The 19,498-nt window shown below is 41.8% G+C and overlaps 1 protein-coding gene across 2 annotated transcripts; it reads right to left on the reverse strand.

The window, feature by feature from the left end:
• Window positions 1-341: 341 nt before the first annotated feature.
• Window positions 342-19,289, reverse strand: LOC124291571. 2 transcript variants are annotated; one of them, XM_046728591.1, is made up of 9 exons: window positions 19,110-19,289; window positions 18,096-18,156; window positions 11,209-11,261; window positions 9,877-9,926; window positions 9,191-9,283; window positions 8,387-8,554; window positions 3,506-3,624; window positions 2,066-2,264; window positions 342-967 (listed from the first exon to the last, which is right to left on the reverse strand). In XM_046728591.1, the coding sequence occupies exons 1-9, from the start codon at window positions 19,274-19,276 to the stop codon at window positions 831-833; spliced, it is 1,047 nt and encodes a 348-aa protein (XP_046584547.1). In that variant the 5' UTR covers window positions 19,277-19,289; the 3' UTR covers window positions 342-830. The 2 variants fall into 2 exon arrangements, with proteins under 2 accessions (XP_046584547.1, XP_046584548.1); XM_046728592.1 differs by lacking the exons at window positions 18,096-18,156; window positions 19,110-19,289 and adding exons at window positions 11,987-12,078; window positions 12,696-12,714.
• Between the last annotated feature and the right edge of the window lie 209 nt (window positions 19,290-19,498).

The following is a 19,498-nucleotide window of genomic DNA, read 5'->3' on the forward strand; positions in this document are numbered from 1 at the left end:
TATAATATATATTGCTTCAAAGAATTTAAGTGAGTGAGTGAGTTGAGTTTTACGCCGCACTCAGCAATATTTCAGCTATGTGGCGGCGGTCTGTAAATAATCGAGTCTGGACCAGACAATCCAGTGATCAACAGCATGAGCATCAGAGAATTTAAGGTAGAGAACTACGTATTCGGTCAGATTATTATAGACAAACTGCATGCCATGACATATTAACTACAGTCATAGGAAGGAATCGTTTTTCTTGACTTCTCTTGAGTAGTATATTTAAAGTACCGCGGTATATGGTTCATGCAAACTCCTGAGCTCCCAGCTATTGTGAGCATACAACAAACAACAGGAACTAAAAGGTTTATTTACTTATATAAAATATACGACATACAAAATGTGTCACGTGAAAGAGGTGGACTATTGCTGAAGTACTAAACACAGGTCAACACAGAGGAGAGGTGCTTTTGAATCGGTTAAAACGAAATGTCAAGAAAGGGGTTCGTTATATCCGGAGTATAACCTTCATAATCGGACGTTGTTATTGGTTCTGTCAACAGAACAGCTGCCTTTGTTTGGGGGTACTGTTCACATTGAGATTTGTTTGGTTATTGATACAGCACTGTGTCCTTCATGCATACACATAGGCGTTAATAATAAGGTGTCCGGATTAACGGAGTTTTACTGTATTCTAGTGTCATGTATAATATGAACTTAATGGAATACGACTGAGTTTTATATCGGCAAGAAGTTCCTGCCATTTCGGTGCCGTATTTGAGACTGGGCATCCTGTGTAACGTCCGTTAGAAGTGTTTCCTGTTTTCTGGACCGAAGGACGCTGGTTATCTCCGGAACCCGCTATTATAGAGACTGACCAGCAGCATTGTGACAGTCAAACACCAACTGACCACTGCTACAGTTTGGCAACTCGCTTTCACCTCTGCATGGCTTGCATCCTCGAAGCATTTGATAGACAATGCTGAAACAGGGGTAAGTTTGGTTATACTGTATGTTAACAATTATGTTACCAAACATGTTTTCTGCCTTGAAAAGATAAGTTTGGTTATACTGTATGTTAACAATTATGTTTTCTGCCTTGAAAAGACAAGTTTGGGTATACTGTATGTTAACAATTATGTTACCAAACATGTTTTCTGCCATGAAAAGGAAAGCGAGCGAGAGAGAGAGAGAGAGAGAGAGAGAGAGAGAGAGAGAGAGAGAGAGAGAGAGAGAGAGAGAGAGAGAGAGAGAGAGAGAGAGAGAGAGAGAGAGAGAGAGAGAGAGAGAGAGAGAGAGAGAGAGAGAGAGAGTTTAGTTTTACGCTGCGTTTAGCAATATTCCAGAAATATCGTGGCGGAGGGACACCAGAAATGGGTTGCACACATGTGCCTTCGGCGTGACGAGCGAACGCTTTAACCACTAGGCTACCCCACTAATATTTCAGACCCACAATGCAATGCAGCTAAACCTCTTTCATTCTAGTGACTGAGTAACCCTAGATTTACACTATTGGTTACCGTTACTCAATATCCCAGCAATTTCACAGTGGAGGTCACAAGAAAAGGGCTTCATACATTGTATCTATAACCAAGAGTCGAACATGGATATGGGGTGTGACAAGTGACCGCTTTAACCACTGGGCTAGTCTTCACCCTCCTTCGTTCGCAATGGGATCGGGTGAAGAGACTCGCTAACTTGGCTGAAATGTCATCGTATCCCAGTTGCGTAGATCGATGCTCATGCTTGGATTGTCTGGTCCAGACTTGATTATTTACATACCGCCGCCATATAGCTGGAATATCGCTGAACACGACATTTTAACACAAACAAACTTTCGTTTGAAATTATATGTACAACTGAAGTGATATCAATGTATTCCTAATTCGAGACAATCATGTCGTTTACATCAGATCATGTTTCACTGTTGTAAACCATTTCTAAAAATTATCCAGTAAACGCAATTCAAGGTAACTGTAAATCAACAACGGTAAAGCAAACTATGGAAACCTTTTAGAACCTTCATATTATATAATCGGGACATTTGTGTTATTGTTGAAACAGTTCAACCCTCACTTACTTGACCTGGACCGCCATGCTTCACACATTTTCTGATATTCTCCCGACTTTACGAACTTTTCATAAGCTGGGTTCCACCAATCAGAGAGCGTACTTCCCTTTGTTACCATGACAGCCACGCCACCAAGGTCACACTGAAGGGTGATGTCCAGCGTCTCAAGGTCAGGTATTCTCGACCTTGGTGAGAATGCTGCGTCGACCTGTAATATGATTGTACAACGGTGATTTCTCTTCTGGCTTTCCGTCCCACACTTTGAACAACGCAAACACCATCGTAGGTCAGCTTTAACGTAGGCAAGTTTATTCTGAGATCGTATATTTCAGACTATACGTTATAGTCAAGCATTATGTTTCCCTTGACTGGGCTGACCACTTTGAGGAGTGTCCAGAAAAGTTAATTCAACATTCACTGATTCAAAACCGAAAACGAAAACCGGTACACGTTTTAAAAACAAGATGGCTGCATCCCCGATGGAAGTTTCGAGGTAAATGATTAAGGAAGTGGTGTCTGTGTTTTCAAAAATAAATTATTATTTGTAGCTCATTGCGGTGAACTGTGTTGTACATCATACCTCGGCTGTATATTTTTAACGGATCATTCCGTAGCCTCAATCAAATTAAAATCAGATTCTATATCAGGATATAATACCTCTATGCGCGATGATCTAGAGACACCTCTATTCTTGTCAACAAATCAACCTCTTGTCTTCTAAATTCACGGTACTAGTGAAAGAAGGGTAAAAAACAGGAAGCATGTTTCAAAAACGAATTAAAATGACAGTGAAAAGTGTCGTTATGCTGTAGTGGACATTTAATGTATCCTGTTTTTCTGAGAGCCATAACCCGTGAAGATCCGGGTTAGAACTGGTCTTCAGCTACGCATGCAAGTCGTAAGAGGCGGTCAGGCTCGCTGACTTGGTTGACACATGTCACCGTATTCCATCGATGTCCATGCTGTTGATCACTTTATTGTCTGGCCAAGACTCGATTACTTACAAACCCCTGCCATATAGCTGCAATGTTGCTGTACACGGCTTCAAACAACAAAAGAATTCTGAGCCCTGTTGATTGGGGTGGTAATATAATTAAGCCGATTTGTTTTGCAAACTGTTTGGCAGTGTACAAACCCAGTTTTCACTTAGATCGGGTGGTCATAATTCGCTCAGGGTTCACGCTACCGCCTATGGAGATATCCTCAAATCTTAACCCAGACAGGCTTTGCATAATGGTTAAAGGTCCGATCGTAATGAGGCTGGGTGCCTATAGTGGTGACATAAATACCTATATAAAACCAGTGACCTTAAATCTATTTTGTGGCCTCAGAGTAACAATCAAAGGATTTGGAACTCGGTTAATGGCAGCCAAATCAAGCATCAAAGTTTCATATTACTTCCTTTAAAAAAAAAGAAGAGTATTCAATAAATTAAATTTTACAAGGTACCGTGCCGTTTAGAACCAGCTCCTTTGCCACAGGAAGGTTGGGAGCAACGACCACCCCGCTGACGGAGTAGTTGAGCCGGTTCAGACATTGCTGGTTGGTGTAGGCACCGTTCAGATGAGCTACAAGATAAAACCAAAAGTGTGAAGGTCAGTGAGTACTTGTGTACCACACACCTACAATACATCAGAAGTCATGCAAAAATGTAATAAATACAGTTTCAAAATGGCTGCCACGGGCAAGGTTTCAAATTGGATCAGATATCAATGCGCTGGGAATCAACTATGGAGTTTCAGCTTCTTCATCGGCGACTATTCAAGGCATCATGTCTCCATTCCATTAAATAATACCCTGGACCATTTAGACATTCTTCGCTAACAGTAATTTTGAATTTACGCCGAGTCTGTCCTTCTGTAAATAATCGAATGTAATTGATCACACATGAGCATCGATCTGCGCAACTGGGATACGATGACATGTGTCAACCAAGTCAGCGAGCCTGACCACCCGATCCCGTTAGTCGCCTCTTACGTCAAGCATGGGTTACTGAAGATCAATTCTAACCCGGATTTTCACGGGTACTATAGTGACAAATGGACCGATTGCATTCATCATATTACAATGTACATATAATACTCTGGAAAATCGATGATGCAGCTTCTTTATACGTGATAATAAAAGTAAACTGAAAGTTTACAGCCGAAACAGATCTTGATATCATTTGCACTTCATTTCGGGTTAGCTAAAAATACGAAAAACATCAATTTATCCAAAGTGGAATCTCACTTGAGGAAAATATAATAGTCGGTGCTTCGTTTGGATAAAACGTCCAAAACACGTCCCTGATCCTCGGGCCTTAAATCCCTTACAGCTGGACTTGATCTTAAAGCCTTAAAGCCCTTACAGCTGGCCATATGTCTACATACGTCCGTATTATCATGATTAACCCGTATGAGTAAAACGTATTAAATGTTTATAATCCTCAATGATTACGCCTACACTATATCACTGTACTCAGTTCTACTGGCAACAACATAGGCCATCCCGTACCCCACCCACAAGTATTCGCAGGCATGAACGATAGTTTGTTCTTTCGACTCAACTTGAAGTTTCATATTTTCAGCTGTCAAGGCAGTTTGAACATGCTATTCCTAACAAATTTTAAAAATCAGTCAGAGGATGCGGTTTCATCCTGGAAATTCGATGCACACTTTACATGTTTTACCCACAGCCCAAGTTCCTAAAATATTAAACTAAGCATATATTTCGTTATATTTGAATTATTCATACAATTAACATTTTATGACAATCAGTTTTGTACATCATATGGAGAGATAAAAATACCCCTATCAATAGTAGGATCGTATAGTTAGTATGTGTGAGTTTGTGTGTGTAAAACCATGCTTTTAACGACGATAATAATTAAAATAAGAGTATTTATATAGCGCTGACTTTCACCACACAAGGGCAATGCCTTCACATGTACAAGAAAATACAAGGATTTATGAAACATAGCGTTGAAAGAGGTGAGTTTTGAGTCTGTTTTTGAAGAGTGGCAGAGTTGGTACTGGTTTTAGGCCAAGAGGCAGAGAGTTCCAAAGGGTAGCACCTGCATACTGAGAGGACTTGGCACCAAACCATAGTCCAGTCGTAGCACAGTGCCTGTTTTATCCATTCCAGTTTCTATGATATCGATGTGGATAATCGAGGGGACATCACGTCGGTGGCCATAAAGAAAAAGGCTTCAGATATAATCATGTCGGGAATCAAACCCAAGCATCAGTGCGATGACTAACACTTTAACCACTAGGCTACCTCGTCTCCCGACGTGTCATGTATGGTTTTTGACAAGGACTGGAATGCAAGTTGCCACTTTGTTGATAATGAGCTTTGATGTTTCAGTTTAATGATCTCGACGAGTTCATTTTGACAAATAGCTGTATTAGTTTCAGTTTGGTAATTAGCTCAATATCTACTCAGGTTGAAATGGTTTATCCACGCTCCATGCACGATAGCACGTGGGCACGAAACCCATGAAATGTGACGCCCTTAATTATCTATCGATACATAAATTGTCAAGTATTTGAATACATTTTATTTCAAAAAGAGTGCTCGGTCAGGCGTTATATACAAAGCCTATCAAAACATTTTTGTACATGGGTTCGGATTGGCACCGTTGTATCGTTTAGGCGTGTCAGAAACTTATGAACATGGGTTCGAATCCCAAATTCAGTGTGATTTTGTTTGTGTTACAATTTCCCAAAAGTGTTAAGCGTCTAAGACTTACATCGTTGACACGCTGTGATATCACTGGAACACTGTTCAAAACGTCCTTAAACCAAACTCACTCACTCACTCACTATTCGTTCACGGTATCACGTGCGTCATCATTGAACGGTTTCAAAAACATTTTCTCCAGAGTTAAATTAAATCCTTTGTCAAATCAGGGAAGAGAGGGGTGGTAGAAGAGCCTCCCAAAATCGTTGGTGAAAACATGATTGATTGATTGTTGTTTACGCCACACTCAGCAATATTCAGCTATATGGCGGCGGTCTGTAAATAATGGAGTCTGGACCGGACAATCCAGTGATCAACATCATGAGCATCAATCTCGGCAATCGGGATATGATGACATGTATCAACCAAGTCCGCGAGCCTGAACCCCCGATCCCGTTAGTCGCCTCTTATGAATAACATAGGTTGCTGGAGACCAATTCTAACCCGGATCTGGTAAAAACATGAAAACGGGTATTTTACAAACCAAACATCAACAATCTGTGATCCATGGCCATCGGAGACATGTATATACCGTAGTGACATTAACCCCTCATTCGCACATCGTTTGTTATCAACTCTTCATAAGGCCACTCCCGTCGCAAAGTATAGACCCGTTAAAACCTTAGTCTTACAAAAGAAGATACCTGTTTTCGTTTCTGATCATGAATCATACTTCACTGATATCCTCCATTTAAATAGGCAGCGGTATAGGTTTTTAAAAGACTATGGGGGATATGGAAGTGCGCCTCCGACAGTCATTCCCCTTTCTGTTGGGTTCACCAAGTGCCCTCTATCTGTGAATGTATGAATATTTTGAGAGAACGAGGCCGTGAACGAATTATAGTGTATACATCACCACTGTTAGGGGACACATTCTCTCGTGAATCTGTGACGGTAGTTGCTGACGCATCATTTAATGCTTTTCTTGGATAATTATCCCATATATATTCCGTGACTGCACGATGTTTGGCACAAAGGGGAAGCAGTAACGGAAGATTCTTTTATGGATGACAGCTTTCTTTTGTCAGAAAATAAATAAAAATAGCAAATATAATACAAATGTAAACAAAAGAATAATGACCTTAGTCATATACACTGGACAGTGATGCAAATTATATGGACAAATTCTTTTTTCTATTATGATGCGGGCGGTGGGGTAGCCTAGTGGTTAAAGCGTTCGCTCGTCACGCCGAAAACCAAGGTTCGATTCCCCACGAGGGTACAATGTGTGAAGCCCATTTCTGATGTCACCCACCGTGATATTGCTGGAATATTGCTAAAAGCGGCGTAAAACTAAACTTACTCACTCTATTATGAAACACATGTACACACTCGCATCATCATAGAACAAAGAGGCTGTCATCAATAAAAAGTATCAATCTTGAATTTACTGTTACTAAAAATCCTCTAAATGGCCAATCAAACAATGGGAACTACTCGTTAGGATTCGACATGCGCTCACACCTGCTGGTCGGGCCGTTTTGTTGGTGTTTTGTTTAGGTTGGTGGCGTTTTGTTTAGCTTGTATACTTATGTAGTCATTAAACTTTTGTGGATGACGACTTGTCTACCAGTTGAAAGGTCAAGACGTTTTGTTTCACCTTTCAAATAGTGAAGTGTTCATATTCTTCCATTTCCTAAATGCCTATGAAAGACTTTTATGCCACATTTAAGCTGCAACAATACAGTACAGATGAACTGCGAACTATACAGAACCTGAGGACACACTTTCAACGGAACGGTTAACTGTTTAATGAGTACATGGTTCAACGCCAATTTTTGCAATATTCAAATTAATGGCGTTAGGCATGACCTGCTCACGCCTGTACCGTGAGATTTCTCAAGTCACATTGGGCAAGTTAATTAGATCGGTTACTAAACCGTTACACTAAACGACGTACAACAGGTGAACTATCCGTTCAAAGGTAGGTATTTGCAATTCAAATGAAAAATTGTTAAACCTATGAAATATACGAAGCATTGTAACATCGAACAGCCGCCTTCAACGATTATATGTATGTGTTGTTTAAAGCAGCCCTCGGCAATATCCCATGCTTTAATTTGAGGGCATCCTTTGCATAATCCAATCATGACCAGATTAAAACAAGTGCCATAATGATCAACGTTTTCGATGGCATACAATGAAACACTTCACCTGGCCTGACTACAAATCCAGCAGCCTGGTTACCGGGTTCTGCTGCGCTAACGCGTCCACGTAGCGCAGCAGACCCCGGGAACCAGGCTGCAAATCCAGTTGTATTCTTCCCAAGACAATGTGTTACTATAAGGGAGATAATTCATGGAACGTTCATACTAATGTACCATGACAAAATGACACGAATCTCATAAGACACTGCATATTCAATTCAATTTAACTATGCATGGATTATATTTGGGCGAGTTTCATGTTACAAGACAACTAGATCAATTTTGAAAGAAGATGTTCCATAATATAGTACTTCTACTGCTTCACCAATCAGACAGACCAAGGGACACAACTCTGCACGACACTGTGCGGTGCAGGAGAAAACTTGAATCGTCTGTTCCAGAGGCGTTGCCTTCCTAATATTTATGAGTCTATATGTCTAACGATGTGTTCTGTACGTACTGATTGTGGCTTGTGACAGGGTGTTCAGGTTGACCCCACGGGGGTTGCCCGGCTTGACCGTGAACTTGGCGTAAGTCTGGATATAGGGGTTCGTGAACTGGACAGCGTTGACCCGTTCCTGGGTGATTGTGTAACCCATGCACGCGTCAAACCAGCCGGACATTAAACCTGCAGGGATAAGAGTACAACATGTAAACAAATGTTTGAAAGTTATTGTCTGGCGAACATACACGAACTGGGTACCGATCCACAAAGCGAACGCAACGTTACGTAACGTAACTCGATACTTTACCATAGGCATTTCATCACACCCTGGTTCCAGCTGATCTTTACCAACAAAGGAGAGGATGCTGACGTAGTGCTCACTGCCAACTGATGTGGATACAACGGCATGGTTGTCATCAGTGATCTCCTCCAGGTTGCCCACTGACATAGGAGAACCACGCAACTCATCAACCTTAGATTTCTCTCCTCATGTACGACACATCGTAAATCTATACTTTACCATATGCTTACGACTGACTGACTGACTGAGTTTGGTTTTACGCCGCTTTTAGCAATATTCCAGCAACATCACGGCGGGGGACACCAGAAATGGGCTTCACACATTGTACCCATGTGGGGATTCGAACCCGGGTCTTCGGCGTGACGAATAGGCTTACGAATGGCATAGTGCTACGACCGTTTTGTGGATAGGGTCCAGCATGTAACAAAGCATTTCTGCACGCACACGCACAGGGAGAGGATTCGCAAGACCATCCAACAAATTCCGTCGTGTTCAGCAGCTTCTGTTCCTCAACTCACCTCGCCCTGGAAAGAAGCGACCGTCGACAGTCTGTATACACTCAGAGAAGGGTTGTACTGTGGGCGCACACTTCACGCCAGCCGTGGAACACACTAAAACATGAAAGATAGGATCCGCCCAGATACCTCAAGCATTTCTATACGACCTATAATACTTCATCATACTTCACTCCATCACAAATACTTTTCACACATATGGGTCAACTATTATCCTTTCATAAATTATTAAATCTTAATCACTTACACGTAAATACATATTTTATGCCAACACTTCATTTTTATCTATATCGTAACAGTAAAAACTTACCCTAATCAAGCGGTATATCGACCTCAGACACAGTACTAATTACAATGTCTGGACATACTAGTAGTTATAACTAATACCTTTCATAGTGAGCCTACAACAGATGATACGTAACGTGGTAACTATGGAATACTGTAAGGGACGTTCTCGCGACCTCGCACTTTTGGCATTTTAACTTGTTTCCAAATGTCGAGATCGCGAGAATGGCCCTTACAGTATTCCATACGATATTCCTACCCATTTATCGTATCATAGTTAAATTTTCGGCCAGTTTTCAAAAACTGATTTTACGAAGTTTTGCGGTAACCCCGATAATCTCTCAATCTACCATTATCTTATTGCGTTTTATGCCTTTCAAGCGTATTTTAAGGGGAAAACTCACCTTTGTTTATGAGGTCCAAATCAAATCCCACAAGTTTCCCAGTCTCATCCCTGAAGTTATGAAGATAAACATACTGTGGATTTTTTAAAGGAAGTCACATTAAAATCATGTCTTAATTCCGATTCAACCGACAAATCTCCGACAAATCCTATCTTCGATTATAAATGAATAAAGTTTTACGCTGCTTTTGGCAATATCCCAGGAATGGGCTTTACGCATTGTACCCATGTGAGGAATTGAACCCGGGTCTTCGGAGTGACGAGCGAACGCTTTAACCACTAAGCTACCCACCACCACATACACCACATCCACACGATATTCGACTTGACAAATACTATGATTTTGTCTTAGGCAATGAAGGTAATCTTGTTCATCGTTAACCCATTGCTGTTGAACCAGTTCAGACACGGTCAGCGGCAATTGCTTGAGGAAGTTTCAGTTATTTTACTGCGCTTCAATCAATATCGAAAGCTACGTCCAGCTCCTAAGTTTATGTACAGCTGCGTGTGTTCAGTAATCATTTTAAGCACGTCATGCAAAAGGGTCACACAAATCGTAATATCTGATATGATGTTCGATTAAAAAGGTGGTGGATTAGCGAGAGTGTACATGGTTTTACCTCAGCAAAGAAACACTTGTATATACTCTATATGGTCTTTTGTTGTTTTTGACCCGTGAAGATCCGGGTTAGAACTGATCTTCAGCAACCCATGTTTGTCGTAAGAGGCGAGTAACGGGATCAGGTGGTCAGGTTCGCTGGCTTGGTTGACAAACATGTCATCGGTTCCCAATTGCGGAGATCGATGCTCATGCTGTTGATCAGTGGATTGTCTGGTCCAGACTCGATTATTTACAGACCGCCGCCATGTAGCTGGAATATTGCTGAGAGTGGCGTAAAACTCAACTCACTCACTTACTCTTTAGTTGTTTAACGACGCACTGAGCATTGACTGCATCCGTCAACGAGTGAATGATATTAAGAGGAACACCCCACGTCATTAGGGAAAGATGACAGGCATTAACCAAACCACCGAGCCTGACCACCTGATCCACTAAACCGCCTCGTACAAGCATGGGTTTTAGGGGAGGCAAGAAAGCCCCAAATCAGTTGTTGACACAACGCAAGGACCCATGATCACTCAGTCAATACATTAATAAATCAACGGGGCTGTGGGGTAGCCTAATGGTTAAAGCGTCCGATCGTCACGCTGAAGGCCCGGGTTCGATTCCCCACATGGGTAGAATGTCTGAAGTCCATTTCTGGTGTGCCTCGCCGTGATATTGCTGGAATATTGCTAATATAAATTAACATGTCTTAACATTAACACTTACGCATAGTTGAAAGGTCGGCGGTTCGCGCTGACGGAGAATATCCACACTTTGCCCTGTGAGAAAATAAAGAATGTAATAGGATAAGTAACGGCAAAAACAATTTAAAACATATGAAGTATATAAGAGATTGGATCAATCACAACAATATACTCAAACATAGCAGAAGTTGGATATGTGGTTAAACGTAAGATCAAATAATTCAAGCCGTATGTCATAGTTTATTGGTTGGTTGGTTGTTAACGCCGCACCCAGCAACATTCCAGCTATATGGCGGCTATATGGACCAGACAATCCAGTGATCAACAGCATGTCCATCGATCCACACAAATGGGATACGCTGACAAGTCTCAACCAAGTCAGCGAGCCTGACCACCCGACCCCGACCAAATCTATCACGGATCTTCACGGGTGCGTATATTACAGTTAACTTGAAAGTTGTATACAGTGACACGCCGACCTATATCGAACACGGTATTATGGATGTACAAAATATGTAGCACTCAAAACTATTATATAAGCCCTCTACACGTCAGCTTGACCGGCTTGGCATTATGACCAGTTGTTTGAAAGGAAATTTCAGGTAAGTAATTACACTATCTGTTGATACAGTAAATATTGGAAGAAAAAAGTATGTCATCGTATCCCAATTGCGTAGATCGATGCTCATGTTGTTGAACACTAGACTGTCTGGTCCCGAGTCAATTATTTACAGACAGCTGGAATATTGCTGAGTGTGGCGTGAAACTAAACCCACTCACTCAGTCACTCAATCACTCACTCGTGGAAAAGTAAAACGTTTCGTCTGTCCATTCGAAATTGTGGTCAACCGCGAGCAGGACATCCAACTTGCTGGTTTGCTTGTACGGTGCACTGCAATAGGTCTCGTCATTAACATATGAATATATGGCCTTCACGCATCGTATAGTTTGGCATGAAATGCATGTGGACCCGGTTTTTTGTAAATATCTCTTCATCCAATGACCCAATCGATCTCAAACTGTGCAAGTGGATGTTTTGTGAGACAACCTAATCACATTGTAAATCACCGATTTTATGCATTTGTATTAAAGAATCTGTCTATGTAACTGTCAACAAAATAAACAGCAGAACGCAAACTGCTTGCAGAGGGAGGGAGCCAATGACCTGTAACAGCGGCAGTGTTGGGTCATGTTGCAAATGTATAGAAATCTGCGAGCAGTGTTCAATTGAACCAGATCATCTGGGATCATCCGAGCAAAGTTTCGGCTTCAGAGATCTTATGGTTTCCGTGGAAATGTAAGTCGTGCACGGACGACAGTAGCCTTGCTCCATGGCTGTACTGAAGGCTGAGCCCATGGATGTATACTTTTGTAATTCTATCCTTTAAAGAGGCAAGTCTAGATAAGGGTACAGTAGAGTCAGTACTCCGAATACAGAACATCTAAAGACCCTAGTTTGTTATTTCTATATTTTATTTAGACATTATCATTTATACTATTAATTATTACCTTAGAGACGTGTGCAAGTATAGGACAACAGAAATAGCACCACCGAGGTAGAAGACCTGCAAAATAGTATTGTCCATTCAAGTGAGCAGTCAGGTGATACAACTATTCGTCTGCCTTCGTCCCTTTCCGTACCTTGCAACGGCTTCTCCTGGATCGACACGAGTGATCACGGGTGAAACTTCGCTAATGTCGGTCTGAAACCCAGGTCTGACTGCGGCAACAGTCTCCATCGCCAGCAGACTCATTATTATCTGACGAGCATACAACGGTTGCCATCGATCGGTGTATGACCGATAGGAGCGGCGGCAGTTTATCAACCATCAGCTACAGCTAATCGTCCTATAACGGGGGACTGTAAAGAGTTACGTCCCTTGGACGCGTAATGATTCGCTGACTGTGTCACACGGTGTGTGATATCATAATGATCTGCAACCCATTGAGCCTGCCTCTCATTCTATTAAGTAGTATAACTGAAACACTGTCATTCAACCCTTGCTTTGTTAAAAGAACGAGGAATTTTAAACATACTGATGCGATCTATCTGAGATTGATTAGAACGACGTGTTGTTGTGCGTTGGGTAATGGAACTGTAGACTCAGCCAGAGGGTGGTATACATGCATTAATTTGCTTTACTCATGTACATAGAAACTGACGTATACTGGCCACATAAAGAAACTGTGCACATCTAAATTTGAGGAACAGATCCACCCATGCCTATACGATTGCACATCATGTTCAGTCACTCCTTATAAGGGTCTTCCCGGACAGTGGTTGTATTTAAGGCAGAAGTCCTTGAGTCATTGCTTCAGAACTCCAGATCAGTTCATATAACAAATGTCAGAAATGTATTATCCTATTTATATCTTTACACAATTTGATTGTGTAGTTCTGTCGTTCTTGATATATTAACTGATAGGGGAATTGCGAAGGGCTTGCGTGTAGAACAGTCTACACAGACACTGACACAGTGTCGGAGCGTTAGCGCAGGCGCAACAGACCCAGCTAGGGAACCAGGCGGTGACAATGCGTGTGTAGGGTCACCGACAGGAGCTTAGGCACACTGGATAACCAACGGCAGTCTGACGTCACAGGGTATTGTTTTTGGTAACAAAGTTTCACAAATTACGTCATGTGGTATTGTGATATAATTTGTAACGTTTGTGGTGCCGAATTGTAAAGCAAGGGGTGATTATGAAAGTTATGGGAAGGGGTGAGGTAGGGGTGTACTATGCATGCATGAGTTTAATCTAAGAGAGGAATGGCTGTTCCGCTAACTAAACATGTTCGCTACACACATACAAAGACTCACACGTACATTGTGAGAGATACAAGTTGGGATCAGACGACACATTGTATTGTACCTCACCTCGCTCTTAGCAGAAATCGCCCATGTCAATGACATCAACAGCAAAGCAAGCCGAGCCATTCTAGCAAAGAAATGGAGCCTGTAAGTAGGATACGGGACTACGCGAGACCTAACGTTGTATAGTACTTCCGGTGACCAAAAAAAACAACGTTTCACGGCAATGGCACTGTAACATGGAACATGTAGTCACACTCGACACACGCTGTGTGGCTTAGAAAACTATGCAGGTAACAGACTATAAAAACACTTTGACTGGGTAGCATGAATAGCATATGTGCTTATCTGTCAAAGCAACTGCAGAGTTGTCAAAGCGCCCTCCATTGACGCCAGGCGTGCCACTAGCCATTCATTAGTCAAAGGTGGGGTATCCCAGTGTTTAAAGCGTTCGCTCGTCACGCGAAAGACGCGGGTTCGATTCTCCTCATGGGAACAATGTGTGAAGCCCAGTTCTGGTGATATTGGTGGAATATTGCTAAAAGCGGCGTAAAACCATAGTCACTCACTCACTCATTAGTCAAGGTAACTTTACTGTTAACATCGATTTCTTTGTTTACATTGAAAGGCTGGTGTAGTTTCATCATGACACGTACATTAAGCGTGGAGTTAAAATGTGTGCAGATTAGTGAATCGTTTGAATTTATCTGTTTTAAACTCCTCAAAACAGAAACGCACAGGAAATGCATTAAACGTATTTAAGTGTACATAAGTGAGTGAGTTTAAAAATTAGTTTTATGCCGCAGTCAGCAATATTCAGACCATATATGGCGGCGACATGTAAATAATCCAGTCTGAACCAGACAATCCAGTGATCAACAGCATGAGCATTGATCTACACAATTGGGAACCGATGACATGTGTCAACAAAGTTAGCGAGCCTGACCAACCGATCCCATTAGTCGCCTCTTACGGCAAGCATGGGTTACTGAAGATCAATTCTAACCGAGATGAAGGAAATTCGACACACGGATGAAGATATGTATTGGTGTCATTGTCAGCATTAATTCAGTTCACTCACTGCACATATATGGACACATGGGGGCGTTCATGTGAGTACCTGGTTTCACCACCCCTTGCAGCCGTCACTGCTCGACACCGTCTTGGAAGAGATTGCACAAGTCGTCGGATTTTGGCTGAATTCTTCGCCATTCCTCCTGCAACGCGTTGGCAAGTTCTGCAACTGTCTGAGGACGGTGGTGACGTTTACGGACGTGTCGATCAAACTCGCCTCATAGATGCTCGATCAGGTTCAGATCAGGCCAGGGAAGGGCATTGACGTTTGCATTGGCAAGATAGGCACCTGTTGCACGAGCTGTATGTGGTCCAGCGTTGTCGTGTTGAAACAGCTCCCTCTGGTGGTTACTAAGTGGGAGGAGGTGAGGGCGCAGGATTTGGTCGATGCAGCAATTTGCTGTACGATTGCCTTGAACCACCACTAGCTCTGGTCTACCTGTGTAGGACATTGCTCACCACACCATGACGCTTTCTCCTCCAAGTCTGTCCACCTCTCGAACGCAGTTCGGCGCAGAACGTTCGTGTCGACGTCGATAGACACGTTGTCCCGTGGTTGCAGGGGGAAACGCGATTCATCGCTGAACCAAACGCGTCGCCAGTTTACCGTGTTCCATGCCTGTACCCTGTTGCACCATTGGACACGTCGTTGTCGGTGTAGTCATCTCATGACAGGTCCAACTTTTGGAACTCTCACTTCTCTCAGACGATTTCTGGTGGTTTGGTCGAGGTCCAGGCACATGTTCTGCAGTGTCCGTTGCTGTAGCAGATCGGTGACATAGGTGAAACACCCGGAAGAATCGGACCTGAGCAGGAGTGGTCACTCTTGGTCTTCAACTTCTGGGACGATCTTGGGTCAAATTGAAGCGGATATATCCATGTCATAATCGAGATATGGTGCTGTGGTGGACGTTGAAGTGTCTTGCAACGGCAGACTGGGACGTTTCCAAACGTCGAATGCCCGTATTCCGGCCAGTAGCATACAATCTTGGCCTTTTTTTATCCGTTTACGTCGTAAATTTCGTAATGAAATGATGAATTTGGTTTGCCAATGTTTCCGACACATTGCACGTGCATTACGTGGAAAACCTTTTCTGCGTGCATTTTTCATGTATCGCTTTCAATTTTTATGACAAACGTTTACAAACACATTTTGGGATGTGTTTGCGCGCAATACAAAACAACCACGACATGATTAACGGGATTCAAGCATAGAAATTATCTTGATGACGAATGCTGTCAAAATATATCGAAATGAACTGCTGAAAACGCGTGCGTTTCATTTTTTTAAGAAAGAAGATTTTGCAGTTGATAAATTTATGATCACTTACTCTATTCATCATGGCAAATATCTGTTGAATTTATCCTGAGCCATTCCCGGTATATAGCAATGTAAAGTTCTTCGTAACCTCACAAAAAACCAAAGGACATGGGACAAAAAACCGTAATGTACATGTCCGCTATTTTGTGAATTTTGGTAACTGCGCAAGGGCTTGTAAGCAGAAAAGTCTTCGATGAAAGAAGCCTATGTAAGTTCAACGTGATGATCATTTACATTTAAACTTTTTTTTTTTGTACGTTATACACAACTGGGTCATCATTCTATTTGACGAACTAATCCATTACTTCATAATGTGATACCCTCCTCAATATTGAATCTTTTCTGGTTGACTCCCTAAATATACAAATAAAATACAGTAAACCTGCCGTAGGTCGGTTAAAAGGAGATAACTCTGACAGGGGTGGAAATAAGTTTAAAATTGCTAGTGTACTCCGGTACAGTGACACATGTAAAGTCACTTGTCCTGATTATTTTCCCACTATACCAACCGTTTTCTTGCTGATTTTTTAAATAAACAACATAATAAACATTGGAAAGTCAACTGGACACCGGTACAGTGTGATATACAAATTTGCTTGCCCGACAGAAAAAAACACTGGACTCGGACGTCGGGCAATGGGTTATTTCCACCCCTGCTCTGGTGTATACGCCTATCCCGGACGGGAAGGAAATTAACTCTGCTATATGCATAAATATATGGCAACACATTGCATTTTTTCGATTTTTCAGGTTTGTGTTTATTCTAATATATTTTATTGACAATGTAGGTGACATGAAGAGCACCAACTGCTTAAGGCATCCTTTTCCCTTCTAACTGGTCAATATAGCACACTATGTAAACAACATTGGTATCTTTATAAGCATAGCTGGAGATAGTCTGTCGTACAGACCCTGAAGCAAATATATCCAAGAAAGCCCACACAAGTCTAGAAAATGTGGCAAGTCTAGATTTCCTCTGAAAATGAAGAAAGTCTCAGGGCTCCTTTTCATTATATTTTATATCTTTTTACTATAAACTTTTTTCAGTAAAATATGTTCATTTCAGAGACTAGTTGTTAGTCTAACTTGGAGATAGCCTTAGCTTGCTCCAAGACTGTACCGAATGCTGAGCCGATGGATGTATAGTAATTCTATCCCCCAGAGAGGCAAGTCTAGATAAGCGGGCAAGGATGCCAGTTTGTTATTCATATTTATTTTAGAAGATATCGTTTATACTATTAATTATTACTTTAGAGACTTGTGCAAGTCTAACCTGGAGACAAAAAGCATGAATGAATTCAATTTTTTAGCTAACAACCTATTACAGCCCATAAACAAATTAACACTATCATCTAAGTTTGGGTTTGTGGATTGTTTTCAATCCTACTTATTGTCATTAAAATTTGTTTGACTTCGAATCCATTAGAGTGGATTAGTTGTTCTCGGGTTAGTGAGTTTAGTTTTACGCTGCTTTTAGCAATATTCCAGCAATATCACGGCGGGGACACCAGAAATGGGCTTCACATATTGTACCCATCTGGGGAATCGAACCCGGGTCTTCAGCGTGACGAACGAAAGCTTTAACCACTAGGCTACCCTACCGCCCGTTGTCAGATTAGTAATGGCAACAGGGAGCGGTGAGGTGCTGTGTAGATGCACGAGTTTAGTCTAAGATAGGGAAGCAGACGACACATTGTACCTCACCTCGCTCTCGGCAGAAAGTGTCCATGTCACTGTCATCAACAGCAATCCAAGTCGAGCCATTCTGACAAAGAAATACCGCACAAATAGGTCACACGTGCTTCCACCTATAAGGCATCACTGACCCCGTTTGTAAACACGCTGGTACAATCATGTCTAGCCTTGCTCCAAGGCTGTACTGAATGCTAAGCTTATGGATGTAGAGTAATTCTATCCTTCGAAGAGGCAAGTCTAGATACGGGGACAGTACAAGGACCCCAGTCTGTTACTTTATTATTTTTCAGAAATTATCATTTGAACTATGAATTTTAACCTTAAAGACTTGAGCAAGTCTAATTTATGTAAGATCAGGGGAGGTAAGCGTCGAGCTCAGGATTATTTCCCTCATACAGCGAAGTATGCACTCATGAGGCGATGCACTCGTGTGGCCGCCTGTCCGTTCTTATGCTGGTACTATAAGCTCCCCTACTGAGATACCATGCCACCGTTTAACCTACATCACTCAGACACAGTATCCTGACTCCCGATCTCACCAGTCCTCACTCTCATACCTTAAATACCATGCATCAGGCACGGAAACAACAAATAACATTTTTGTTTTAATCTTGCTAACGGGATCCACTAGACTATAGTAGATAGACCATAGACCATCTGTCTCACAGTCCCTGAACCACATTATTTTCCCTACAACCTAGCCCTTCCTGCAATGCTAAAGCTCTAAATGAAGCAAGTCTAGATTTCCCCAGGTTCCCTATCTCACTGGGGCTCCTTTTCAGTTTAAATGGGTTTATCTGTTACAATCAAAATTATATATCCAGAGACTAAGCGTTAGTCTACCTACACCATGGATAGGTCACCAGTTACAGAGATTTGAACGTTACGTACCACTCATGCGTTTAAAATTATAAATATTTTTAAATTAAATTGAACTTTCTTATTAAAATACTTTAAATACGCAAGTGGAGTTCGCATCCACCAACAGTATTTACAATCTCAAAATAAACATTTTCTACTGACCTTCGCGCGCGGACCACTCTTCGCTGGGATGTAAACTGCCGTTGCTTGGAATTCCTCACGCCATGGTCACGTGATTCACCATCGTGCAAGAATTTGTGATTGTTTATGTTCTGGACTCGAGATAAAAGGAGACGGTTATTGAAAAGTCGGCTCCCACGTGTCAACATAAAATTTCAGATATGGAGATAAAGTGTGGAGGTCCGTGTTTGGAAATGGCTATAACAAATGGTCCGTCTGTACTTGAGTCTAATAAAGATACGCATGATTTTGCTGATAGAGAAATTCTGATTGTGAATAGGAATTTAATGTTGGCTAATTGCCGTATTTAGCTACCGTGAAATATTAAATTATTACAACCTGCGTTTAATGGCTGTTTAATTGGAGTCGTG

The sequence above is a fragment of the Haliotis rubra genome, unplaced genomic scaffold (assembly GCF_003918875.1).
Source record: "Haliotis rubra isolate DU_JTF1 unplaced genomic scaffold, ASM391887v1 Scf497, whole genome shotgun sequence".
Taxonomy (NCBI): Eukaryota; Metazoa; Mollusca; class Gastropoda; order Lepetellida; family Haliotidae; genus Haliotis; species Haliotis rubra.